Raw genomic sequence first — 18,437 nt, 5'->3', positions numbered from 1 at the left:
CGTCTGATCCCTCTTCTGCATGGTAACCCTTCAGAATTCAAAGGTAGCCCTCACCCTTATGTTTCCTCCCTCATTTCTTTGGCTGATGACCCTGGTATGGCATGGTTTTTACCATTCTAGTTGCCCTGTGCTGGATATGATCCACCTGATCATTTTCCTCCTAAAATATGATACTCCAAACTGAACCCAATACTTTCCAATATGACCTGACCATGGACTATCACCTCCCTCATTCTAGACACCAGGCTTGCATCAATGCAATTAAAGATCTTAGTAGTTCACTTGGCTTCCATATCATGCCATTTATTCACACTGAATCATTTTTAGTTCTATTTAGCAACCTTCGACTCCAGATCAAGAGTTCTTCATCTTTTTTTTGTGTTAGATACTCCCTTGGAAGGGAGTATCTCCCCTTGGAAGTCTGATGAAGCCTATGGAACCCTTCTCAGAATATTTTAAATAGATAATATAAAATATATACAGTTACAAAGAAAATAATATTGAAATGCATGAACAAATACAAAACAAAATATGGACCTTATGTTAAACAACACTTTCTCTAGACAGTAAAATATATAGATCCCTCATTTTGTGAAGGAAACAAGACCGAGAGAAATTAAATGGCCAGAAGTCACATGACTAGATGGTAACAGTGAGGACTACATCTCAGGTCTCCTCATAGTCTAGGGCTCCTTCTTCTCACTGTTTGACTATTCAAAAGATGTCTATTTCAATCATGACTTATGCCCTTAATAGCCCTGGTTATGGTATCCATGGAGCATTTTTTCTCTATTTAATGTATTTTGTAAACTCTTTATGAGCCTAGCATTCTTTGAAAGATGATTAAGAGAATTTGTTACTCCATTACAGTCATCCCTTCCACATAGTGGGACTCCCATGATCTGGAAAATCTGCATAAGATTTTTTGACCTTCCCTTCATATCAGAGAAGAATTCTGAATCACTATGGTATTAAAACATAAAATATGTTGATATTATACAATAACACACATACATTTTATGCACTTCAGAGTTTCTAAACTTTTTCTGTGTCATCTGCTGGTCTTTGTGTGTCATCTGAGTCTTCTAAAAACTCCCCCAAAATTCCCATTTAATTTCTTATGCTGACACATGATATATTGAAGCCATGATGGGGAAACTCGTGTATTTTATTCCTCAAAATGTACAATTTCACATATAGTGGATGTAAAGTCCTTAGTCTGGCATTCAAAGCCCTCTACAGTCTGGTCCCAACCTCCTTTTCCAGGCTTTTGGTCTTTATAAGTATAACATTCTTAACTGTGTTTCTCTCTCTCTTCTCCCCCCACACCCATGCCTAGAAGGCTCTCCCTCCACATCCCTGACTGATGAGAAATAGTAGCCACTTTGTCTAGTAGGCCTTTCCTGACTCTTTCCATTCTCCCCTTCCCCCTCATTCCTGTCTCTTTCCAATACTGGAAGTTCCCTCAAGACAGGGTTTCTGTGGCTGCAGCTATGTATTCCCAGCACCAAGAAAAGGGTTTTGCTCATAGTAGGTGCTAAGTAAATGCTTGTACTGAATTGAATTGAGGCAGTTCTGGTCAGTGATCACTTAAACTTCAACTCTTAAGTGAACTGAATAGGGCAGGGCAGGTGTGGTAGGAATCCCAGGGAACAGCTGACTGACCACCAGGGAGTAAGAAGTGATGACTAATTCAGGGGGTCTAGCTGACACATTTTCCTGGGTCGTGCATCCTTCATGGGCAAAGATGGCTCACTTTGGGTGAGGGCTGAGTTCAACTGCATGGCAGTAGGCTTGGAACTGTCCCAGAAAAGATCTCTTGCTCTCCCTTGGTTGTCTCCCACCAGCTGGGTTGCCAGATACACTTCTTACCACTCTTGGCAGAGACAGAGGTGAGTGAAGTGTTTAGATGCTAGACAAATACTTGCCAACTCCATCTTGATTGCCAGCGATCCCTGTCTTCTTCCCATGAGGGTTTTGAACAAGATCATCAGGCTATCGATGCTCTCCCTGCTTGGTATCCATGTTGGAAGTAGAACGGGGCCAAATAGTGACCAAAAATGGATGGGCAAATAATGCCATTCTGATCAGACTCATATTCAAATCAAAAGGACACAGCCAAGAAGAGAAAAGGTCTAGAGAAACATTTCTCAAACCATGGTGTGTCTAGGTGTGTCTACCAATGATGTGTCTACCAAGAAAAAACATTATTGTAAGGATGTCCTTCCAAGACAGGAAATGACAGATTCAAAGTTCTTTTTATGTGCAGAAAATTTTAGGTTTTTCTTTATTTTTATTTTGGTCCCCAATCTCCCAAACTCTCCTTTTACTGAGGGGAAATTTATTTCATAGGTAATGCAAGCTAGAGTAGAGTGTACCCCTTGAGGACAGGCACTGTTTTTGTCTTTGTACCCTTGGTGCTATGCACTGTGTCTTGTACCTAGAAGGCACTTAATAAGTACTTGTTGAATGAATATTCCTTGAACAGCATTTGCACTTTTTAATCAGCATCTTTCAAATTTCCAAGCACTTTGTGGCTCAATTAATTTGGGAAAGGTTGGATTAGTACAGAATCTTACACTTGGGAGATCTCATTCTGGCTGACCATGTGACCTTGGGCAAGTCCCTTGTTCTCCCCAGTTCTTCGCTTCTTTTTCTGTGGAATGAGGTATCTCTAGAGACTTTTTTGACCATAACCATCTCTGATTCTGTGACCAGACAAGATCCCTACCCACTATCTAGCTCCCCAGTGCTCAGGAGAGGCTGAAATTACTCTGGGATGGACTTCTGGGGGAAATCATTGAGAAAACGGAGTAGCAAAGGACATGCTCCAGGAGGCTGAGCAGGACCCTAGAATTTGTGCTGCATGGATATATACGGATGTGTATAGAACAAGGGGTTCCCTTATTCCTTCTGGTCCATGGACCAGAAGGTCCATTTCTCTACATTTACCTCATTACAGAGCGTTTTGCTTTTTTTTAATCTTATTGAATTCTTAGCATTTTATTTTTCCCCAATGACATGTAAAAACAATTTTTAACATTTGTTTTTAAAACTATGGGTTCCAAATTCTCTTCCTTCCTCATTGAGAAGGCAAGCAATTTGATATAAATCATACATGTGGCGTCATGCAAAACACATTTCCATATTAGTTATGTTGTAAAAGAAAACAGAAACAAAAAAACCCTCAAGAAAAATAAAGTCAAAAAGCATGTTTCAGTCTGAATTCAGACGCCGTCAGTTCTTTGCCTGAGGACGGACAGCATCTTCATCCTAAGTCCTTCAGAGTCGTCTTGGATCGCTGTATTGCTGAGAACAGCTAAGTCATTCACAGCTGATCATCTTGCAATAGTGCTGTTACTTTGTACACAATATACATCACTTTGCATCAGCACATGTAAATCTTTCCAGGTTTCTCTGAGAGTATCCTGCTCATCATTTCTTACAGCACTATAGTATTTCATCACAATCACATAGTACAATTTGTTCAGTCAGTCATTCCCCAATTGATAGGCATCTCCCCATTTCCAACTTCCTGGCAGCAGAAAAGAGCTGCTATAAATATTTCCATAATATATGTTCTTCCCCTTCTCCCCCTTTTAAAATCTCTTTTTGGATACAGATCTAACAGTGGCATTGTTAGGTGAAAACGTTATGACTGGTTCTATAAGCCCCAAATTGCTCTAAAGAATGGTTGAATCAGTTCACAACTCCACCAACAGTACATTAATGTCTCATTTTCCCCACATCCCCTCCAACATTTGTCAACCTCCTTTTTCTATCCTATTAGCCAATCTAATAGTTATGAGGTAGTACCTTAGAATTATTTCAATTTGCACTCCTTTAGTCAATAGTGACTTAGAACAACTTCTCAAATGGCTATAGATAGCACTGGCTACTTCCTCTGAAAACAGAATGGATTATCATCAATTGCAGAATGGCTCCTATTTTTATAAATTTGGCTCAGTTCTCTACATATTTGAAAAATGAGGCCTTTATCAGACAGACTTGCTTCTATTTTTTTTTTTCACATTTAGGATTGCTAAATGTATTTCCATCTATCCTATTTCCCCAAGGTCCATTTATCCTATTCTCTCTCTACTTTTACCTTGTCCCTCCTCAAAAGGGTTTTGCTTCTGATTACCAGCTTCCCCAATCTCCCCTCCCATCACCGCTCTCCCTTCTCTTATCTCCTTCCCCTCCTACATTTCTGTAGGGTAAGATAGATTTCTATACCCAATTGAGTGTGTGTTATTTCTTCTTTGAGCCAATTCTGATGAGACTAAGGTTCATTTACACCGCACCCCCCACCTCTCCCATCTTTCCCTCCACTGTAAAAGCCTATGAGATAATTTACCCCATTCTACCCCTTCCTTTCCCTTTTCCCCAGTGCATTCCTCTTTCTCACCCTTTGATTTTTTTTAGATATCATTCCTTCATATTCAACTCACACCTGTGCCCTCTGTCTACATATACTCCTAACTGCCCTAATAATGAGAAAATGTTTATGAGTTACAAGTATTATCTTCCCATATAGAAATGCAAACAGTTTAGCCTTAATAAGTTCCTTACGATTTCCCTTTCCTGTTTTTATGCTTCTCTTGTATCTTGTATTTGAACGTGAAATTTTCTATTCAGCTCTGGTCTTTTCATCAAGAATTCTTTAAAGTCCTTTATGTCATTGAACATGCATTTTTCCCCCTGAATGACTGGATTCAGATTTCCTGGGTAAGTGATTTTAGTTGCAATCCTAGCTCCTCTGCCCTCTGGAATATTGTATTCTAAGCACTTTGATCCTTTAGTGTAGAAGCTTCTAAATCTCTTGTTATCCTGACTGTGGTTTCACAATACTTGAATTGTTTCTTTCTGGCCATTTGGAATATTTTGTCCTTGCCCAGGGAGTTCTAGAATTTGGCTATAATATTCTAGGAGTTTTCATTTTGAGATATCTTTCAGGAGGTGATTGATTGGTGGATTCCTTCAATTTCTATTTTACCCTCTGGCTCTAGAATATCAGGGCAGTTTTCCTTCACAATTTCTTAAATGACAATGTTTAGGCTCCTTTTTTTGATCATGGATTTCAGGTAGTGTAATAATTTAAAAATTATCTTTCCTGGATATATTTTCCATGTCAGTTGTTTCTCCAATGAGATATTTTAAGTTGTCTTCTAATTTTTTTCATTCTTTTGGTTTTGTTTTATTGTATCTTGATTTTTTATGAAGACATTCGCTTCCATTGGCTCAATTCTAATTTTTAAGGAGTTCTTTTCTTCAGTGAATTTTTGTGCCTCTTTTTCCATTTGGCTAGTTCTGCTCTTCAGGGCATTATTCTCCTCATTGCCTTTTTGTACCTCTTTTACCATTTGGTCTTTTCTGTTTTTTAAGGTGTTATTTTCTTCAGTATTTTTTGTGTGTCCTTTACCAAGTTATTGACTCTTTTTTTATAATTTCCTTGCATCACTCTCATTTCTCTTCTCAATTTTTCTTCTATCTCTCTTACTTAATTTTCAAAATCTTTTTTGAATTCTTCCATGATCTGTGACCAATTCATATTTTTCTTGGAGGCTTTGGATGTTGGAACTTTTAATTTATCTTTTTCTGTGTGTTTTGATCTTACTTGTAACCATAGTAACTTTCTATGGTCAGAATTTCTTTCTGTTGTTTGACCATTTTTTCCAGTGTATTTCTTGACTTTTCTACTGTTTGTTAAAGTGGGGTTCTGCTTCCAGGGTGGAGGGCTCATTGTTCCAAGCTTCAGGGGTTTTTGTGCAGCTGTTTTCAGTGATACTTCTAGGGACCTGTAAGTTTTCAGTTCTTCCAAGGTGGTAAGATCCAAAGAGAGGTGCATTTATCATTCTCCTGACCTGTGCTCTGGTTTGTGAGTGACCATAAGCACTCTTTTCCAACCTGGAACTGTGAGGAGGTTCCCTGTTCCACTGCGGCCACAAGCTCTGGAGTGCTTGTAGTGTTCCTCCTCACCCTGGGACTACCACCCAGGGCTGTGACCTGGATTGGAGTATGGGCAAAGCAACAGAGTCCTGCCTCAGTGCTAGCAAAGAGACTTCTGCAACCTCCTTTCAGTCAGTTGTTTTACTCCCTTACTGTCTGTCGGCTGAGCTCCAGAAGCAGCTGCTGGGGCTGCTGATTCAGGGGTTCCCAAGGTCTGTTCCTGGTTTCTTGGGGCTGAGTCTGTGGTGGTGCAGCCTGTACTGGATTATGCTTCACTCTCACCCAGGTGAGACAGTAGACTTTTCCTTAAGACCTTTTAAGTTGTCATTGGCTGGAAAATTATTTCACCCCACCCTTTTGTGGGTTCTGCTGCTCCAGAGTTTGTTTTATAGCATTATTTAAAGGTATTTGGAGAGGTGTTAGGGAGAGCTAAGGTGAGTTGCTGCCTTTTCTCCACCATTTTGGCTCCACTTCTCTGTTTTTGTTTACTTTGAAAATGAACAGGGAAACTCCGGCCACACTTTGGTCAAAGGTCACTGAGAGGTAAAAATTTGACATTCCAAGTGTATTGGAGTCAACCAGAACAAAGGGTCAAAAGCCCAACCAGCTGAAATTTTCCAGTGAAATTCCATGTGAGGACACAACACGGCTAGAATAACATGGTCTAATGGTCCCCTCTGAAAGGCTAGCTCTGGAGAGCAAAACGAGAGAAAGTGGGAGGCCATTTGCTACTCTAGCCCAAGAAACTGAAAGAATGAGCTTGGCTCCCATGGCTGAGCTCCTGTCTAGTGGTCTCTGCAGAACAAAGGGGTGTTGGTCACAGAGTTACCAGGATTCCATGCCTATTACAGTGTATCAGAAAGGAGGTACACTTCAGCTTAATGAGCTTCAAGAAGATGGAACCTATCACTTCCAATGTAAACCTATTCTTTTCTGTAGCTCTGATTCATGGAAAGTTTTCCCTGACACCGCACCTAAAATCTGTCTTTCTGCCACTCCCCTGCTCCCTCCTCCTCAAGTCTGTCCTCTAGGGCCAAGAACAAGCCTCATTCTTCTTCCATGGGATGGACCTTTCAAGACCGCAAGAAAGTTATTATGTCTTTCCTAAGTCTTCACTTATTTCTCCAAGCTAAACATTCCTACTTCCTTCCACCAAGATCTTGAGCCTCTCTTTTCCTGACTGCCTTCATCTGGATGCTCTTTAGTCTCTCTCAACATCTCTCTTAAAGTGAGCCCCTCCGCAGCCCCTCCTCCCCCTGGAGCTAAACCTAATACTGCAGATTTATATTCTGACCAGGGCAGAGCACAGTGGGATGATGACCTCTCTATTCTTGGACATGATCCCTCTTAATGTAGCCTCTGGTTACTTTAGCTTCCTAGGGTACAATACCACAATGTCGACTCATACTGAGCTTGCAGTCTAATAAAATCTCAAATTTTTCATATTAGTGTGCAATCATGCCTCCCACATCTTCTACCTGGGAAAAAGATTTTCTGAACTCAGTATGGCTCTACATTTATCCCCACTAGATTCCATCCGATTAGATTAGGTCCACTGTTTCAGCCTATCAAGGTGTTTTTTGGATCTTGACACTGTGACCTAATATGTTACTTTCCTTCCCAGATTTGTAGCATTTGCTAATTTCACCTATGTCTTTATCCACATAACAATATTAATGGTAATAATCAATAATGACCACTGTTTATATAGCATTTTAAGGTTTACCAAGTATTGTATTTTTTAATTTCATTTTATCCTCACAACCCCCCTGGGAGGTAGGTGCTATTATTATCCCCATCATACAGATGGGGGAACTCAGGCTGAGCAAGGTTAAATGGCTTGCTCAGGAACACATGGTTAATAAGTGGCTGAGACAAGATTCAAATTCAGGTCTTCCTAACACCAAATATTCTTATCTATGGCTCCATGTTGCTGCCTCGTAGTACAAGGTCAATCACATATCCCTGTTCACTCCCCTGGAGGAATCCTTCCAAGTTGATGGAAAAAAATATGAAGGAGCTGTGATTTAATGAGTATAGGTAACTCAATCTGGAGGGAACTCCAACTGAAACCCATCTACAAGTTGACAGACAAGAGAAGTTTAAGTGACTCAGAGAGGATCACACACGTAGCGTCAGATGGAGAATTTGAATTCAGATCTTCCCCACTCCAAACCCAGCACTCAATCTGCTATATACACTTCCATTTTCCAAGCTGACACTGAAAAACTCTCAAGTCCAGCAGTTCAATCAGTTCTGTCTCCCAAATTATCTAGCTTATATCTCTCCATTTTCCCCCCACAACAGAATGAGCAACTTCACCAAATTCTTCCCTAAAATCTAGGTATCTGCCAGTTTAGCAATCTTGCAAAAAAAAAAAAGAAAAAGAAAACGTGTGGCACAAGCCATTCTTGGTGAAGCCATGCTGGTGTTTTACCATCACGGCTTCTGTTTCTAAATATTTACTAACAGTATCTTTAAATATGTTCTAGAATTTTGTTAGGAATAAAAGTCAAGCTCATCAGTTCAGAGTGTGCAGGTTCCATTCTCTTCCCTTTCCTGAAAATAGGGATATTGAAAATTAATTCTCTGCTATCTCTTCCTATTCTCCATTATCTTTTAAACCTTAACATGTAGTTCACTTGTGTAAAGTGACCTGAACTTTCACCATATCCTCCTTTCTTTTCTTTAACCTTTTTTAAACCATCTTATCCTTTCTATCCATTGATTTTCTACAAGTTTTCCTGCCTTTGTTGTCCTTGCTTTCCTTATCTGTCTCCCTACATCCCTAGCTTTAGCATTCTTGACAATTTTACAGGTGTGTGTCACTCATTTGTTTTTATCCTTGGTTAATTAATCTTGCTTCCATATTTTGTGCAAGTCTTTAAAAGCAAGCGAAACTGGTTAGGGAGTTCCCTTTGTATTTTAGACCCTCCCAGATTCCTAGCTCTCCTTTTATTTGGTCATCTTCTATTAGAACCTAATTTCCTTGAAGGCAGGGTTAGCTTGATTGCTTTACTTGTATCCACAGGCCTTACAGTCAGTTAATAAAAGCTTGTGATGCTTGTACCTGCACGTGTGTGTGTGTGTGTGCGTGCGTATGTTTTTTCTCTCTCTCCTCTCTTTCTTTCTCTATCTTCTATCTTTTGACAACTCCCCCTTTCCTCATTGGAATAGCTTCTCTTTGTGTTTTCAGAATTACGTTCTAGTAAGGAATTCTAGTTCATGCATTGCTATCTATATTTTCTTGGAACTCTTAGTAATTTCATCTCCCAAGATCTTGGGAGCATCCTGTGCCATTCCTAGCTTTCCTTTCCTCTAATGCAAACTCTAAGACAGTGGAGTATCTCCCCTCCCCCCTAACATTCCCATCATTTTTGCTCCAGTGACCAGTTCTTTCTTGTTGTAGATCCTATCCTATGAAGACTGAGGGAAGGATTTGGAGATATTTAACCTGGAGAAGAGAAGACTTCAGGTGGAGGCATGACTGTTATTTTCAAGTATTTGAGGGGCTTGATGTAAGGAGAAACTTGCTGTCAATGAGCGCCATCCCAAAGTGGGTCTCCTTCAGCAGCAGTCTATACAAAGGCTTGCCACAGTTGACTGTGCTGGAGAGGGGATTCTTGGTGAAGCAGAGGGTGGGCTAGATGACCCTGGAGCCCTTGCACTCCAAAGATTCCATAAACTGGGATAAAGCTGGAAAGCTAGGTTGAAAGCAAGTCATACAGGGCCTTGGATGCCAAGCTCAGGAATGTGGATTTCATCCTTCCACTGACAAGCTGTTGAAGGTTTTTAAGGTTACGCTATTAGAACCAGGGCGATGACTCTATTGGTGCGTATGGGATGGATTGGGAGAGAATAGAGTTCCTAGGTGGTGCTGCAATAGTTGTTTGTATATATCCACTGTTTTTCTTTTTCAGGTTGTTTCTCAGGCTTATACCTGGAAGCTCTTTCCTTCATCTTTGCTTCTTGGAATTGTCTGTGGTTGAAGACCCAGCACAACAGAGGCAGTGAAGTATGGTGTAGCATGGAAAGCCATGGGTTCCAAGTCAGAACATGTGGTCTGAAGTTTAGCTCGGCTACTTATCATGTGCCCTTGGACAAGTCAAGGTGTTGGCTCACTCATCTTGAATATGTGGGGGATCTCTAAGGTCCCATCCAGCCCTGACGCCTCGGAGCCCCCAGGAGGCCTTTCCTGATCTTTTTCTCTTCGGTTCCACACCATATAGGTTGGGAATGGTCTTTCCTTCTTCTGATCTCTCATAGTACTCTGTATTTTTATTCTGCTCAGATGATGGTTATTATGCATGTTAATGAACATTTATTTATGCATCCAGAATGACCTCCACGTGCTGCCAGCCCTGTCTTCTCTGGAGCTTAGCATATCAAATGTCTAACCCATTGCCTCACCTCATGTCTTGGACATGGGAGGTATTTAATGATGGTTAACTGAATTAGTGATCTACGTAAGAAATTAAGAAGGTCTGGACTAGGGTGCAAGGAGTTTCAGAAGCAGGAAGTGGGGTGGGAGGGACTGCTGAGAAGAAGTCACAGATGGCTGTGGGGTTCTGAATCAGGGTTACTGGCAGGATGTGATGACACCCAGAGAAACAGGGAAATTGGGAAAGCAGCAGGGCTGGACATGCTGAGGTGCTGCTGGGACGGCCAGCTGGATGTGTCCACAGTCAGCATGCTGCATAGGCTGCTAGGAGAATGGCTCTCCTGGGTTGGGTTTCAGTCCCTCATCTGAATCCTAAACCTACTAACCCCATTACTCTATGCATGTGAAACACAGAGAGTGCTGGGCTGGGCTTGGATTCCCCAGGAAACAAGGGATTGTGCTTTTTTAAGAAGTATGTTTATTACAAGATGGTTATAAAGTCATGTCACACCTGCATAAACTTGTCAAATAACCTCATTACCAAGAATGCTGTGCACAGTTTCAACCTATGAAATGATGGGGTCCATATTTTACAAAGTACATAAAAAAGTACTTCATATACAAAGAAAAATACAAATCATGTGCAATGGCCATTTTCACAGGTGGAAGTGTATAAATTGAAAATGAAAGAACAGTCCTTCGTTCCTGCTGTCTCCTGCCCTCCCCCTCCCCCAATTCCTTTGACATTCAGACACCTCGTTTCCCCTGGTATGTATACAGTTTTAAATTGGATATTTTACTCTTATTCTTCAACCCTCAAAGAAAGTGGTTTTTCTTAGAAAAAGGACCCACTGAACAGCCGAAATCCTATGAGTGAATCAGTTTGGTTAGTTTTATATTAAATTACAAGCAAGATGTCTGAAAAATCAGAACGTATTAAATCATATATACATATTCTTTGAAATATTAGTCTGATATTTCACATATTAACATTTCCAAACAAGACACGATGCTCTAGGTCCCTGCTGACAAGGGAAAGGGTGTTTGCTCTGTAGCTTTTAGTTTAATAAACACAACGTTTTCAAATGTAAAAATCTAAAATTGTTCTTACAATTTATGTGCAAAAAACGTTGCCTTCAGTATTCCATCCCTCCCCCTAGCCTGTGGTGACCCTCCTGGGCCTTTGCGTCTCCTTCCTGTCCCCTCCCCTTAGACAGGCTTGGTTTGGAGGCACACGGCGGGACATGGTGGCACACCCCTGCCTGCTCGCATGGCTGCACTGGGAGGATTTCAGGGCTTGTGCCTGCTTTATTGTTCAGTGCATTTATCATGTGTTACTCTGTGAATACAAGTTGAGAGGAAGCAGAAGAGCATGCAATGAGCATTCTTTCTTTCAGCCTTGGGAAAGTAATTTCTTTCAGAGTCCACACATTTGAAGACTAATTTTTCTCCCATTTCCCCAGAGGTCAAAAACCTTGGCAGGTTCAAATGGTTTGTCTCTTCCTTCAGTCCCACCAAAGCTGGAAACGAAAACAGCCCACATCTAGCAGAGCCAGCGGCTGGCCATGGGATGTAGCCTATGTAGCATCTGCATCAGGTCTGATGGCAATAACTGCTCTATGAATGCATGGCACTAGAGGTTTTCTACTTTTGCTTGTAAAACTACTGGCGCTGCCAAGTAAAGACTGACCCAGGCAAACGGTTTTCAGAACGGTGACAGCAGGCTGTCAGTGCTCCCCAGGTTGGCCCCAGAATGCTGTCATGGCCTAAGTCTTCTCCATGAGGATGCTGGACTGGACACGCTGCCCCATCAGTACAGCTTAGTGCAAACCCATGCAGGCCCTGGCTGCCTTCATACTGAGGCTCCACGTGACAAACACAGCTGGGGGAAGCAGCCTGGGGAAGTGAGTTAGACTAGAGATCTATATAGTAAGTGAGGCTGGCTCAAGATTGATTCTGTTTCCAGGGGAGAGAGTGTGTCCCCCAAAGTCTTTCCTGTGACTTTGCCTATTGGTGCTGCCAAGCCCTCCCTCATGCTCCTGTGTCCTGGAGGGGGCTCTGGTCAGGCATCAGAAATACAGCTCTGGATACGATCCATCCACTGCTGGGCACTTTGGGAGTCCTGGGCACAGAAGTTATACACGCGTTTGCTGGTCTTCAGCTATACAATGAAACAGAAACACCAGAGATGAAGAGAAAGAATCTCCGAAGGCTTTTTGCCAGTGCAGGAGTCAAACACTGTGATGATTTTAAACCTGCTCTTATTTCGCTTAGTCAGCTGTCAATAGCAGCTGGTCCAGAGGCCATCTCTGGTTAATTCTTCTACTTCCTCTGGCTCTCACTAGACATGATTACTTTCTTACCTTTAACACCTCCGATGTGGCTTTTGATAAATGTTCCTGCTCTTTGCAGTGCTCTAAGACAGAAATACTGTCAGGTGGTCTGAAGGGATGGATGCAAGGCTGCTCCCAGGGAGCCAGAGCTCTGGTTTCTCCTGCCAGAGTATCTGACCTTGGAAAAAGACTGCCTGGTCAGAGCAGGAAGGGACAGGGATGAAGGGGAAGGAGGACTGAGGAGGAGAACTGCACTGACTAGGGTCTTGCCATAAGTCGTGGTGGTGACTGCCTGTCTACTCTATGCTCTCTGCGCCAGTTACAGGGGGCTGGGCTCTCCCCAGAGATTCACTGGTACTTAGGGAACAACAGGTCTGGGAAGCCTGGTCTTTAGGGAAGACTGACACTACCAGGGGCCATTTTTCTACTGATGGAGTTATTATTGTGTAGAAGTGACTAAGCCTGGACACAAGACAGGGAAAACAAGGACCAACTGTCGCTCTGTGGGATAAACTGATAGGGCAGTGAGTGATTTCAGAGAAATCTGTAGATTTCATTTTTGTCCAAGGAAGGTTGGAATGTCATGGTTAAAGAACTCTCATTTGAACCAATGGAGTAAAAGAAAAATGGTACATAAACCCAATGAAAACAAGTTTGTGGTGAAGACGCCGTCTATGTGTATCTGGAGAAATTCATCTTCACAGAAGAAGAAATACCTCAGGGAGCTTGAGTTGGATGTCAACTAGCTCACAGCCATGTCTACCCCACTTACAGAACAGACTTTTTGGCATACTAATAAGATGTCATACTAGTAAGAGGCAAAGAAACAGAGGACAGTGATGGCTGAGATAGCTCTCTTGGCATAGGCTGGAGCACTCCAGGAGATCAGAAATCCTTGGGCTAGGGCTTAGGTCACATGGGTTTAATCACAGAATTGCTGACATTTCATTTTTATGGAATTCAGTCCAAGCTTGTTCCCATGACTTGTGGTTGCATCCATATCAAGAGTGGGTGATTTGGCCCTACTAGTTCCTGGGGACAAAAATGTTTGTTAATTAGCTAAGATTTTTGTTTGCTAAATATTTCAAATGGGCTGGACCTTGGGGCCACGTTAAGTCCCGTCTGGCCTTTAGGCTGCTCATGGGCCACCCAGGCCTAAACTAGCAGGTGTATGACATTGTTCTCCAGTTACCATGTGCACTCCCTCTCCCCTTGGTCCCCTGGGAACATGAAGATGTACGTGGAGAGAATGTTTCCTAGCTTTGGAAGGAGTTAGTAGAGGCATGATTTACTTACATCAAAAAAGGCTTTGTCACTGGCATGCTTTGGGGCGCCCATAGTTGGGGTGGCTGGAATGATAGTTTCCACTTCAGCTAAGTCAATGTGTCCTTTACAGCTTGTGTCCTCACCAGAATCATAGTATCTCAACTAGAACGTGCAGGAGACAAAGGGAAGGCATTAAATACATGTTAACAAAACAGGAGGATCATCTGGTCTAAATGTATGTGACTTTGCAAAGAAGCTGTGACCCTGACGCGGTGTGGTACACTGGAAGGAGCAACAGCTCTGGAATCAAGAGGTCCTGCGTTGAGATACTACCCTTCTCTTATTTGCTGCCCACTTCTAGCATGACATGGCACCTCTGAGTTGACCCCTGTGCCCCCTGAGGATCCCACCCTTCCAAAGGATCCAGGATCATGTATCTGAAGTCCAAGGATATCAAGGGACCAAGTCAGTCTTCTGTTTTGTTGAAAGCTTTGCCAGCAATCCCAGCGCAGGCTGGAAGAGCACTTGTCAGGGATGGGTTGAACTGGATGGCCTCTGAGGACCCTCCTTGCTTAGATGGGCAGTGGAGAACTCTATGACTGATACTGGACCCTTGGTTTCTTTTCATATCTAGTCCCACTGTTGTCTTTTACTGCTGGGCCCAGAATTTCCTGTATGTTCCCTGTGGCCACCTTCCTGGCCTGGGATCAGTGGGGCTAATGAAAAGCCTGTGTCCTTGGGTTTTCAAGAACTAAAATGATCACCAAAAAATGTGAGTGTGAGTATAATTTCACGTAATTGTTAATTATGGTTACAACATGACGAGTCTCCTCCTATGGTTAGTGGCTGGATGGTGCTTTTTTCTGTTCTGCAGACACTAGGATTTCCATGGCATTTCAAACTCCATTAAAAGGGCTGCCATCTGCATATCTGAAAACACATTCTCTACATTCCTCTGCCAAGAGCATGACCTTTGCCAAACCCTTGAGCAAAGGGAGAAGCAGTGTCAACTTGGTCCTAACAGAGGGTCCCAGGGCATCTGGGAGATGGGAACACTTTCACACAATGAAACAATGTGGACCTTGGTGTATCTGGCACATTCACATAACGTGGACATATGTCATTTTGGGTATTGTGCCTTTCACATTAGACTGTACAAAAAAATGCTTCAGCTTTATAGATGAGGATAGGAAGCCTTGGGGAAGGACAATCCCTAGTGCTCCGGGGAGTCCCTGATGGTTCCAACTGCAGGGTAGTACAGGAGTGGTTGGAGACTTGGGAGGGGCTGCCCTACTCCCACACCCACCCAGGGCAGAGTGCATGTCCTAGGGCTGTAAGCTGTGGAGCTAGAGGGGGTCTCAGTGATTATCTAAATTCCTTCTCTAAAGACAAGGGAACCAAGGTCAGAGAAGCAAAGGGAGAGTCGCAGGACACAATGAGGAGATGGCTGAAATGGCACTTGTGACCCATGGTGGCTCTGTGACGACCCCCCCCCCCCCCCATCTAGGACTCTCTACTTTGTCCCACTGTCCATTCTATCATCACCTAGGACAGCTGTGGATGCTAGTGACAGCTGGACATGTGGCCTCCACTTCTAAGGACACCAGAGCATAGCAGCAGCAGTAGGCATGAAAGACAAGCCACAGCTGTCTAGGGACCAGCCGCCTCACTGGGGTCCTTCATTCTGAGGCCCCTGCACTAGAGGACACCATCTCTCTACTGATGTCCACTCTCCCCTGTTCAAATAGCTTGTTCCCTGTCTCTGCCCTCAAAGATTTCCTCTAACTTGTCATCATGGGGCCACATAATCTCAGGACAGGAAGAGAGAAAGGCAGGGGCTGGAGCCATACAAGTGACCCCTCCTCATCTCATAACCACGAGGATTAATCACAGCCTCTGGCAAGGCTGGTGAGGGCAGCGCTGCATGTCCTCTCCAGCCCTGCAGAGATGAGGCTGCCATTTCTAGGAGAGCTGGGGTCTCATCACCAATCTTCCCTCCCATGACACAGACCAGACCCCGCAGCTTATGAAACTGATGATTACTGACATGGGCACAGGGTCTGGGGTCACCAGGACCAAGTGTACGTGCGTGTGTGAGCATGAGTGCACCCTGCAGCAGGCAGATGCAGCATCTGGTCACTCCAGGAATCGTCCAGGAGCCCCTCAGAGCCCGACGAGGGGTCACTGCCCTTTTCCCTCCCAGAGTGTCACCTGATGCTTTGTCACGTCCAGCACGAACCAGCGGGGCTTCCATCCTTTCAGCAGAGCTCCTCGTTTGTAGAGTGTGCCCTCAAAAGACCTGGCAGGACACAAGTTGAGCAGATGAACAGAAAGGCCTCTGCCATGTCCTGGCCTCTCTCCCTCCCCCGGAAGCTCAAGCTGCAGGTGCTGACATTCTCTGCTCGGGCTGCTTTTGACTGTGGGTACAGCTCAGGAATGCCTGATTTTAGAGATGAGGAAACTGAAGTGCAAAGAGGTGGAGGAATCTCTGCCAGGCCATGTAGCTAGTAAGTGACCGCACTGTCATGTGACCCTGGAAGGTCTTCTGACTCCAAATTTGAGAATGAATTTGATAAGCGCTTCTAATTAAATCAATATTGACTTTATACCCAGTGGCTTCAATGTAAAGGTAGGAATAGAGAATGGTGGAAAAGATATTAGAAAATAGAGGTCAGGAAAAAGAAACAAAAAAGGCCAAAGGCTCGCAGACTACACAGAAGCCTCACAACTGTATGTCATGAGTACTTTCTCTTGAATAAGAGTCAGACATATTAAACATTGAATAACATCACAAAAAATGAAACCAGTTGCATCTTAACAGACAGGAACTTACTGGTTACCAATGTGAGAATAAATTCCAAATCAGCTGTCTGTGTCAGCCGGGCCATGAGCTTGTTAAAGACAAGATCAAAACATAAGTAAAAAGGATAAGATGAAAAGGTACAGCCTACAATGAAAAATGAGCTACTGAATTTTTATAACAGGAAATGGACAAAGGAACAAATATCTATGAAGACAATCACTACTGCTCATGCAGAATAATCACCAAAAACAGGTAAAAAAAAAATAAATCTAGAAAAAGCCTCAGACAGAACATTGGATCTCTCTGCTGGGTAGAGAGATGTGGTAACCAAGGGCAGCACAGGCTCAGAAGAGAGGCTCATTTGACAAATGTCCAATCTGAAGTATGAGGACTGGGGAAGATTATGAGCAAAAAGCACTTCATAAAAGAGTAAGCAGCAACTTGAGAAACAACAAGTTTGCAGAATGGTTGGCTGATCGTCCCACAGACATTTAAAGATGAAATCAGGAGGACAAAAGGCAAAGATGGAAAAGATCTCTCAATGAACAATTTCCTCCTTCAGTGACGGTGGAACTGCCACATTTAGACTCTGAAAACCCCTTCTAACATCACATCTAACACACCTCAGTGTGCTCTGTTAGACAGAAACAGCACTAGAGAAAGCAATCAGTTATACCAAGTACAATATACAGAAGAGGACCATGACACAAGGAACGTAGCTCTGAAGGCACCAAGAGACTGAACCTCCAGGCATTTAGAAGAGGGGAACAGACCAAATGAATGGGAAAAAAATCAGCTACGGAAAACAGGTAACAGAAAGGGGACATGAACATTATCAACCAACATCCCTACTTCTTCACCTTTGTGAAACTGTCATTGGAATTCTCTACACAAAGAACAAGTGCATCTCTGATAAAAACATAGGAAAGAAACATGCAATCTTTTGCAAATGAAATTCAATAGCAAATCACGCCTTTATCCAATCGGCTGAAAGGGTCAGAAAACACAAGATTCTACAGTGAATACTGTTCTTTTACAGGATTTGGTTTGGTAGACGAAAAATGTAGTCTTAGAGGCTCTCCTTCAAAAGGTGTTTAAAGGTATTTCTGATGCAAACATTACAATGGTATGAGACTCCTTGATGGACGTAACAGGAGAGGTAACACTGACAGCTCACTCATTACCAATGTTCAGTGAAGTACAAAACCGAAGAATGTTCACCAAAGGGGTTTTCCACTGTCACAGAGAATGTCCAGTGCAAAACGCAAATGGAAGAGAGACTGATTCTCCAATAAATGGCGATATTCTTTAGATACTGCTTTTGCAGATGACATTAAGTCCCAGTGCTTCTTAAACTGTGGGTCATGACCTCATATGGAAGTTTAAGAAACTTGAAGAATCTTGTAAATAAGATTCAGAACTACTTTGCATTCACACTCACCATTCATGTGGTAAACAATAAGCTAATGAAAACTATTCTGTGTCCAAACTATAATACACACACACACACACACACACACACACACACACACACATATACACACATATATGTGTGTGTATATAGTGGGATTGATGAATGAATGAAAAGGCGCTTATAAAGTGCTTGCTATGTGGCTAGCACTGGACTAAGCACTACTTACGCAGGACCTTTTGTTCAAAAGGAGACAACACATATGGGGTGTATGGTGCCAAGGACTTCATTAAA

The 18,437-nt window shown here is 42.8% G+C and overlaps 1 protein-coding gene and 1 long non-coding RNA gene across 13 annotated transcripts in view; one reads left to right on the top strand and one right to left on the bottom strand.

The window, feature by feature from the left end:
- The window catches only part of LOC140510684 (uncharacterized), a 41,824-nt gene extending 30,957 nt beyond the window's left edge, over positions 1-10,867 (top strand). Inside the window, exon 2 of the long non-coding RNA XR_011969338.1 lies at positions 9,359-10,867. This is a non-coding gene — a long non-coding RNA (uncharacterized lncRNA). The remainder of the gene's footprint in view (positions 1-9,358) is intronic.
- SBF2 (SET binding factor 2) overlaps positions 2,481-18,437 on the bottom strand; it is a 500,875-nt gene continuing 484,918 nt past the window's right edge. For all 12 annotated transcript variants that reach the window (XM_072619459.1, XM_072619460.1, XM_072619461.1 and 9 more), the window contains 3 exons: positions 16,141-16,228; positions 13,960-14,091; positions 2,481-12,491 (listed from right to left, as the gene is read on the bottom strand). In XM_072619459.1, the coding sequence (XP_072475560.1) occupies positions 12,393-12,491; positions 13,960-14,091; positions 16,141-16,228 (319 nt within the window). In that variant the 3' untranslated portion in view covers positions 2,481-12,392. The remainder of the gene's footprint in view (positions 12,492-13,959; positions 14,092-16,140; positions 16,229-18,437) is intronic.

The sequence above is a fragment of the Notamacropus eugenii genome, chromosome 6 (assembly GCF_028372415.1).
Source record: "Notamacropus eugenii isolate mMacEug1 chromosome 6, mMacEug1.pri_v2, whole genome shotgun sequence".
Lineage (NCBI taxonomy): Eukaryota > Metazoa > Chordata > Mammalia > Diprotodontia > Macropodidae > Notamacropus > Notamacropus eugenii.
The sequence above is the reverse complement of the archived record's forward strand: the minus strand, read 5'-3'. Positions and strand labels throughout refer to the sequence as shown.